The sequence below is a fragment of the Pogonomyrmex barbatus genome, unplaced genomic scaffold, assembly GCF_055798465.1.
Source record: "Pogonomyrmex barbatus isolate J1 unplaced genomic scaffold, ASM5579846v1 scaffold1, whole genome shotgun sequence".
NCBI classification, from domain to species: Eukaryota; Metazoa; Arthropoda; class Insecta; order Hymenoptera; family Formicidae; genus Pogonomyrmex; species Pogonomyrmex barbatus.
The window spans coordinates 14,364,162-14,373,732 of NW_028297098.1; the positions used below are offsets into that span (position 1 = coordinate 14,364,162).

At 36.6% G+C, this 9,571-nt stretch overlaps 1 protein-coding gene across 2 annotated transcripts; it reads left to right on the forward strand.

Moving 5' to 3' along the window:
- Positions 1 to 420: 420 nt before the first annotated feature.
- On the forward strand, positions 421 to 9,539 carry Top1 (DNA topoisomerase 1). Of its 2 annotated transcripts, XR_967762.3 has the most exons (13): positions 421 to 876; positions 1,157 to 1,202; positions 1,956 to 2,325; positions 2,396 to 2,727; positions 2,807 to 2,940; positions 3,010 to 3,210; positions 3,366 to 3,545; positions 3,634 to 3,722; positions 5,131 to 6,104; positions 6,218 to 6,668; positions 6,998 to 7,147; positions 7,401 to 7,857; positions 8,129 to 9,539. XR_967762.3 is itself a non-coding variant. In XM_011637709.3 (12 exons), the coding sequence occupies exons 1-12, from the start codon at positions 835 to 837 to the stop codon at positions 7,501 to 7,503; spliced, it is 3,072 nt and encodes a 1,023-aa protein (XP_011636011.2). In that variant the 5' UTR covers positions 421 to 834; the 3' UTR covers positions 7,504 to 9,539. The 2 variants fall into 2 exon arrangements, 1 of the variants encoding a protein (XP_011636011.2); XM_011637709.3 differs by having other exon boundaries at positions 7,401 to 9,539.
- The last annotated feature ends 32 nt before the right edge of the window (positions 9,540 to 9,571 follow it).

Genomic DNA, 9,571 nt, shown 5'->3' on the forward strand with positions numbered 1-9,571 from the left:
TTAACCCCGAAGCGAATAAAATTCTTGTCTTTGGAAGAAATATTCTCGATCTTTAAAAATTTTCTGCCACAGAAAAAAAATTGATCGAGGAATTAATGGATTAGCGATTAAAATCAGTAAAATTCAGTTGGATTTCGTTTTCTCTTCTTTGGGATAACATTTTATGAAGAGCGCGGGTTTTTCTCACAACGAAATTAAAATAGTCCTCGTACATCGGAGATTGAACTCGCCTGCGGGATCATACCGGTTCCAATCGGCCTCGCGGTGAATGACTCTTTCGGATCAAATCGGATCAGATCGGCCGCGCGATCGGGATCGCGTCTGGTCTACTCGCGCGGAGATCGAAGAGGCGGGGCGAGCGGGCGCATGCGCGCTCACGCGTTTCTGGCACTTAGACTGGTTGCGCGGCGTCGCGGCGCGCACGGACAGTCACTCGTCAGACGTCTAACAGGGTGGGTGTGCTTCGCGGTGGAAGTAAGTTCATCTCTCTTTCTCTTTCTTTTATATTTCTCTCTCTCTTTCTCTCCATATCTCGCGGATATCGCAACGGGACGGCGTGCAAAGACACAAAACGGAGGCGCGCACTCGTCGGAACTCCGCTGTGCGCGCGTGTGTGCGTGTGTGTTCGTGCGTGCGCGTACGTGCAGTACGTACGTACGTGCATGCGTGCGTGCGTACGTGCGTGCGTGCGTGCGTGCGTGCGTGCGTGCCCAGCCAGCCACAGCCAGCCAGTCAACCATCCACACGGTCTGTCTCTCACTCTGTCGGCAGCGCAGCTGAACCTCGCGCCGCAGTCATCGCTGACCGCGTTGTACAGGTTCCTTGCGTCGGGAAATGGAGCTCGAGCAGGCGGCGCCGCAGGTGAACCTGGACCCGGTAAGCGTCGCGTTTTGCATCCGTGCGTACCGCCGCGATCGCCTACTGCCGCGTTTTCGCGACTCTCGTATCGTGTGAGTGCTCTCGCCTCTTGGTCGACCGTGCCGACGCGAAATTTTTCTAAGTCCCAAAATGGCGTCTGCGGCTAAGTTCCGCCGTGGCGCGGGCGAACCTGAGAGCCAAGAGCTACTCCTCCGTGGCATGTAGTTTTCTCGGCGGACGCTCTTTCGCGCTCACGCTGCCTCCGTGCGCTGAATGTGAAGCCTCGTGTATTTTTCAGGAAAGGAAGACCAAGGAGAGCGGCGGCGTCTCCGGGAATCACAGTGGTAAGTTTTCTCACTCGTTCTCACGGACAAGCGTAAGTGAACAATGACCGATTGGAGGAAGATTCGAGAATGTACGATTGAATTAAAATCAGCCAGTGAGAATTTAGCCAAAAATCCTAATCGTTCTCCATAGGGTAGGGGGAAGGGAAGGGAGATCGAACACGTGTCTCCTTTCTGTCCAGGGAAGAAGCGCCGAAAGGCGAGATTCGCGAATTTCCCGATGCGAAAGTTGCTGTTTCTCACGTTGAACGAGAGAGTATCGCGTTTCTTTGAAATTTCAAGATTCGCAATTTTTTTCTCGAAAAATACTTTCCGGATTTTTTTGTCGAAAAATTAATTTCAATCGGCGATAAGATTGTCGTGGATGCTCTGCTGATGCATAACAATACATAAAATAAGTGAGTCACATGGAGACTTTAAAGGAGTGCGCGAATTTTCGTTTGTGATTTTTTTTATGCGGAGCTCCAGGTGCACGTTTCCCCTAAGAATCTCATTAAACCGGATTAAGCGGAAAGCGCTTCCGATCTATTTAAAGCTATTTCCGTTTTTGAATCAGGATCTCAATCAGGATCTATTTCTATTTTATTTTTTTTATTTTATTATATATGCATATATTATTTTATTATATTATATTATTATTATTCATTATATATTATGCATATATTACATTTTTATTGCATAAAATTTATGTACATTAAAAATTTTTTTATGCAATGTTAGAAATTTCAACTCTTTGCTATTTAATTTTCTTAGATCATATCAATGGCATGACCAACGGTTTTGATAAAAAAAGGGAACACAAATCTGAGCACAGAGACAAAGATAAGGAGCGATCTCACAAATCGGATCATAAGGATAAAGATCGAAGCAGAGAAAAGGACAAAAATCACAAGAGTGAACACAGAGATAAGGACAAAGATAAGCACAGACATAGCTCCAGTTCCGTTAAGGATAAGGAGAAGCACGATGGAAGCAATAATAGGGATAAAGACAAGGACAAAAAGAGCTCCTCGTCTAGTAAGGACAAGGAACATAAAAGTAGTTCATCCAGTAAGGATAAAGAAAAGGACAAGAACAGAGACAAGGAACATCATCACAAATCGAGTTCCAAAGATAAGGACAGGTAAAATGAAAAAACAAAAAGTACTTCATAAGAGATTAATTGAGGAATGATGATGATACATTTTTATTAGGCATCATAGCAGTTCTAAGGACAAAGACAGTTCGAGCAAAGATAAGGACAAGGACGCCAAGAGTAAGGATAAAGATAGACATAGACACAGTAGTTCCTTGAACTCTAGCTCGCGCGACAAAGACAAGGATCGAAGTATTTCGAAGGACAAGGATAAGGATGGCAAAAAACATTCGGAAAAGGACAAGGATAGACATTCCACTTCTCACTCTTTGGGCGATAAAGAAAAACATCGTTCGTCGGAAAAAGACAAGCATAGAGAAAGTTCTAGCAGTAAAGATAAACATCGTCATGAAAAAGATAGAGACCGCCACCGTCACGACAAGGATAAATGTAAGCAATATTTATATAAAATATATTTATGTAAATATTCATTTTGTACTTTTTCTTCACTTATTCTCTTTAATTTCAGCTAAGCATCGCGAGGAAAGAGAAAAGAAGGATAAGGAGGAGATTAAAATAAAGGAAGAACCAAACGTGAAAATGAATCACTCAATTAACGAAGGATTTCATTACAATACAGAAATCAAATCTGAGATAAAAGAGGTAAAATCTCATGTTGTGATTACGCATTAAGGAATAAATAAAAAATATTAAAATGGATTTTTTTCTCAGGAACCTATGACACAACCAGATTTAGACGATGATGATGACAGTGGCGGCGAGCGACCGTTGTATATCAAAGAGGATGACGATGATGAACCGATCAAGGAGGATGTTAGTATGGATTCGACCGACGGAAATGATACCAGATTATCAGATCTTCATAATACAACTTTAAAAACGGAAGAAGAATCAGAAGAGGATAAACCATTGGTAAATTTTGCTTTTAATTATAATAGTTGGATATGTAAAAAAGAAGAGCATTTTTTAGAGATTGTTTAATATTTTTAAAGATATTATTTAAAGATTATTTTTTGTTAATTAACATGATTTTTAATATCATAATTTGTTTGGATATATTGATACAGTTTTCAAGATCGAAGGTATTGCCAAACGTGAAGAGAAAGATTGACTCGGATGAAGATGAAGACGTTCCACTGTCAGCACGTAAGAAATCCAAAAAACCGGCTACTAGCCAGAAGACAAAGAAAAAGAAACGAAAATATGGAGATGACGATGATTCTGACGCCGAGGCTGAAGAGACACAGGTTGGCAAGTTACTTTGATTATTTTTTCATAAATTAATGTAAATATAAGTTATAAAATAGACTATCTCATGCTGCATTCCTTTTATAGAAACCAAAGAAGAAGAATACAAAGTTGAAAACGGAAGGTGGTAGCCCGAGGAAAAAGAAGCAAGAGGAGGAGCAAGAAGTTTGGAAATGGTGAGAATACTCAAAGTCTTCCAAACCAATGATTATATAATCACATCGTTTTCCTCAATTTTTATAAGCTGAGACTAATATTTAATTTGTACAATATCTTTGATTAATTGTAAGAGGGAGCGTCTCGTTTGATCACGTTGCAATTGGATACAGCCACTTAAATACCTGGAGATTTTCCACTGGATCAATCAAATAATTTTATCTCAAATTGGTTAATTGGCAACGTGGACAATCGGGTCCGTTGTAAGATACAGAATTTTGGAAGACTTGAAAACTTCATTATTTATAGCTAATCAACGCGTTGACAAATAAAATATTGGTCTTATTTTTTTCTTTCTTACTGATTTAATATAAAGCCAGCGGCACACGATGCTTTCTTTTCTTGCTAATTTGCTAGCTCGTTGAACTCTTGTCTTCGATTGGTATATTTTTTTAGATCCAAAAGAATATACCAATCAGAGATAAGAGCTCAACAAGCACGCAAATCAGCAGGAAAAAAAGCATCGTGTGCCGCTGGCTAAGTTTGTGCATTCGATATACAAGCTGCGTTCCGATATTCATTATTAGTGACTGAAAAGCTATAATATACGTGACCTAAACTATATATTTTCAGTAGTGGCAGTGAATATCGGAACGCAGCCACAATGTCCAGTAGTGAATTTTATTTCTAGAGACAACAAAGTTATTTTAAGATCCTTAGAAAATATGTGCTTCTATTGGATATAATGCGTATGTGCGGTTGCTATTTAAAGCCAGCGGCACACGATGCTTTTTTTTCCTGCTGATTTGCGTGCTCGTTGAGTTCTTATCTCTGATTGGTATATTCTTTTGGATCTAAAAAAATATACCAATCAAAGACAAGAGTTCAACAAGCATGCGAATCCAGCTAGCAACTAGCAAGAAAAAAAAGTATCGTGTGCCGCTGGCTTAATAGGAGCGTTTGTTTCCTAGGGACAAAAGTTTACATCCTCCAAAAAAATCAGTTATCATAACCTATATATTTTTCGGACATGTATCTTGGTTTCTCATTAATTCTCAAATAAAAGATGTGAATGACTGAAAGATATATAGATGCGGAACCTTGTAAAAAATTTAATGGTTCGTCTCTTAGCGAGACGTTTATTTGATCCTGGAAATAGCTGCAGTTATGTAGTTTATAAAATGAAGAATTTGTCGATTTTGAGGTTATGTCTGTAATATTCTTTAGAATTTATTGGAATTGAATCTTTTATCTTTTGCATTTTTATAATCGTAGAATTTTATTTTATGTCATCTTGAAACTTAATATAATTTCTTTATGTATCACTTAATGTGTTTCATTTTTAAAAAGTTTATTCGTTCTTAAATTTAGCATGACCTAATAATTCATATGTCTTTTAATGTAATTTAACATCAAAATTTTTTTCAGGTGGGAGGAAGAGAAGAAGAGTGATGGCACGAAATGGTATTTCTTGGAGCACAAGGGACCAGTATTTGCGCCACCCTACGAACCTTTGCCTCCCACCGTCAAGTTTTATTATAATGGCAAGGAGATGAAGTTAAGCCAAGATACAGAGGAGGTAGCGACTTTCTATGCGCGTATGCTGGATCATGATTATACGACCAAGGCTACGTTCAATAATAACTTCTTTCATGATTGGCGAGAAGTGATGACTGAATCAGAACGTGCCAAGATTACTGATCTGACCAAGTGCAACTTCAAGGAGATGCATGCATACTTTGTCCAGAAGAGCGAAGAACGCAAGGCTATGACGAAGGAAGAAAAGCAGAAGATTAAGGAGAAGAATGAGGAGATACAGAAGGAATATGGCTTTTGTTCTATCGACGGGCATAAGGAAAAAATTGGTAACTTCAAAATTGAACCACCTGGCTTGTTCAGGGGTCGGGGTGAGCATCCCAAAATGGGTAAGCTGAAGAAGCGTGTGTTGCCAGAGGACGTGCTCATTAATTGCTCAAAAGACTCGAATATACCGAAACCACCGTCCGGTCACAAATGGAAGGAAGTGCGACACGATCCTAATGTCACATGGCTTGCATCTTGGACAGAAAACGTTCAAGGCCAAGTGAAGTACGTGATGTTAAACCCGTCTAGCAAGCTTAAAGGTGAGAAGGACTGGCAGAAGTATGAGACAGCGCGAAAACTGGCGCAATCGATTGACAAAATCCGCGCCGAATATCGAGAGGATTGGAAAAGTAAAGAAATGCGCATTAGGCAACGAGCCGTTGCTCTTTACTTCATCGACAAACTAGCGCTTAGGGCTGGCAACGAGAAGGATGAGGATCAAGCAGATACCGTGGGTTGCTGTTCGTTGCGAGTGGAGCATATCAAGCTGCATGAACAAAAGGATGGCAAGGAATATGTCGTTGTATTTGATTTCTTAGGTAATAATCAGTTTTTTATTACACATAACAGAAACTTGTATTTAAAATGCATATTTTTATCTCTTAACATTACAACATGATTGTAACAATAACGAAATTGATTACTCTCACAGGTAAAGATTCCATACGGTATTATAACGAGGTACCAGTGGAAAAGCGCGTATTTAAAAACCTGCAGCTCTTTATGGAGAATAAATCACCCGGGGATGATCTGTTCGACCGTCTCAATACTACTGTGATGAACAAACATCTGAATGAATTAATGGAAGGTCTCACCGCTAAAGTATTCAGAACTTATAACGCGTCGTGGACGTTGCAACAGCAGCTCGACAAATTGACAGATCCAAACGACGTGGAGGCAGAAAAGATTCTTTCCTATAATCGAGCCAATCGCGCCGTTGCCATACTGTGTAATCATCAGCGTTCTGTGCCAAAGACGCACGCGAAATCCATGGAGAACTTGAAGGCAAAGATTGATGCGAAGAAAGAGGCGATAGCCGAGTGCGAGTTGCAAGTGAAAGATGCCAAACGTGATGCGAAACACGGTTCGGTGAAAGAAAAAGTGTATGTTTTTGTTATATTTTATATAACAATTATACGAAATAATAAATTTAAATTAAATTAATTAAATTCAAATTTAGCGAAATAATAATTAAATTTAAATTTAAATTAAATTTAAATTATTAAATAATAACTTATATACGATTTATTATATAATTTATTATATTTATTATATTTATATTATACTTATATTATTTACTTATTGTTTTATTATTAATGAAAATTTAATCATCGTAATTTCATATATACAAAACTTATAATTATTTCAATTTATAAACAATTAAATCTATTAAATCTATTTTATAACTGATTTATTTGTGATGTTTTTATAGAACATATGAAAAGAAGAAGAAACAGCTGGAAAGGTTGAAGGAACAATTGACGAAGCTAGAGGTCCAAGCAACTGATCGAGAGGAGAATAAAGAGATCGCGCTGGGTACCTCCAAACTGAATTATCTCGATCCTAGAATTTCTGTTGCATGGTAAGTGTATTTTCTATTTTTTTGTCAAATTTCTTTATTTTTATAATTTTAATTTATTATTTATATTATTAATTTATTATATATTACTTGATATTCTTTATCTCTACACTTCTTTTTATTTTACGTTTTGAATCTTTTTGTATCTTATATATTGCTAATAGTGATACTGTATGTTATTTTAAATATTTTACTTAATGTTAGTATTTGCGTATTATTTTCTATATATTTACATCGTATTTCTACGCTTCTTTAGGTGTAAAAAGCACAATGTCCCGATCGAGAAAATTTATAACAAGACTCAAAGGGATAAATTCCGATGGGCAATAGACATGGCGGGCCCTGACTATGTGTTTTAACCCTGTGGTTTATCATCATCGTCATCGTAATTAATGCCATTGCATGTCGGTTTATGAGGAAAGTACACCTCCTGCTGACGATGTATTTAGTGAATTTTACGTTCTAACGAGAAGCCAGGAGACTTAAAAGTAAGACAGAAAGAAAGAAAGATAAAAAGAGCAAAAGATGAACAGTGTAACGATACAGAAAAATTTTTTTACACTTACATGGTATAAATGTGAGAAAGTGTGGGAACATATTTTCTATAGGATGATATACGTCACATACGTATTGAATCACGTTGCGATTAGTATATCTAAAGTGATGTGATTAAACGCGTTAGGTTCGAAGAGAGAATTAGTCTAGAATTGATTGTGTGTGCGCGCACGCGCGCTTTGACAATTTTGCCATTGGCGAAATGCTTTCTACTCACGTCGCTAGCTTGTTCGTCCTCACGTGCAAAAAAATCATGTACATGAGCAAGACACTTGGACATAATAAATCCTTAAGAATATTAATCGAGAGGAGTCGTAAAATTGCGGACGATTTTCGAGCGAAAGCGGAAAGAGCGTGATTTTATTTCGTTTAGGTAGAAATTTATTCTGAGAAGTATGGAAAGTAGCACGAAATTGTGCAGAGAGAAAGAAAAAGAAGAAAGATCGTTAAATTTATAAATTGCATGGGCGCAACGATTGATTCTGTGAGGAGCACAGAGATTTCGCGCCGATCTCGCGAAAGCTACAACTGCGTTATTGTACATATATATAGGACACATTCATGTGAGTGAGACGCAAATACACAATTTATGCTACGTCGATATTTAAAAAAAAAAAGAAAAAAGGGGAAAAGAAGAAAAAGAAACAAACTTTTTAAGTAGGCAGCTGATAAATTTTGTATTTCCCTTAATGAGTATACACATGTAAACACAACTTGTTTCTCTCTCATAAATGTATGATAATGTCATTCATCAACCACATTTACATTTTACAGCATCGTGTTGAGGACATTATATGTATTCGTAGAACGTATTCAATATTGCGCACTCCTTTTTTGATATATAAATGATGAGGCAGACAATTAGCGAATTTTCACCGGATCGCGATTCGCCCATCTTTCCCCTCCCTCCCTCTAAAAACGATAATTAAAGAAATACTAAATATATATATATATATATATATATATAATATATATGTATATAAATATATATATATAATATAATATATTATATATATATTTATAATATATTTATATATATATAAATATATATATATATATTTAAGTGAATTATATCGCTTTTAGCGATTTATGTTTTATAAGATGATGTCTCTAGGCTATAAAAATAAACCAGAAAATGTATCCTTTAATTTCTTAACATTATTTGCACAGACCTTACTCAGGATCGAGTAGAAAGGTACTAGGCACATATGTGAACATATATATACACATGAGTACACATCATATATAAAGTTATATATTATAATTATTTATATATAATTATATATATTATAATATATAATTATACAAGTACACACACATTATATATATAGATGTACATATATATTTGTGTGTGTGTGTGTGTGTGGTGTGTATATGTATATGTATATGTACATATATATATATTTTATGCTCACTTGTTGATAATAAGCGTTAGAATATAGCATCCTATTTTCACAATTTAATCGCGATACATTCTGGCGCATGTGCTTAATATAAATAGTACATTTGTATTACTAGAAGAACTTTTGTTCCGAGATATACTCCTTTACTTTTACTCCTTTACTTTATTCTCTTTGAAATGGATGTTTCTTTTCTTCTTTTGTTTTTTTGTTTTTTTTTTTTACATTGCGACCCAAGCAAATGGAAATGTCTCACTTTCGAATTAGAATAGAAATTACGATCGGCGCCGGAAATCGTGAGATCATCGGCATAACGAAATAGAGTTTGCCTAAAAAAGAAACAATATGTCTAACCAGCTAGAAATTGTATATGCATAATCTATTGTATTCTGTTATTTGTCTCGGAAGAAGAATAATATATTGTATTATTGATCATCCAAGCGCGCCAAGTATATCTTTTAATCTTTGGCCC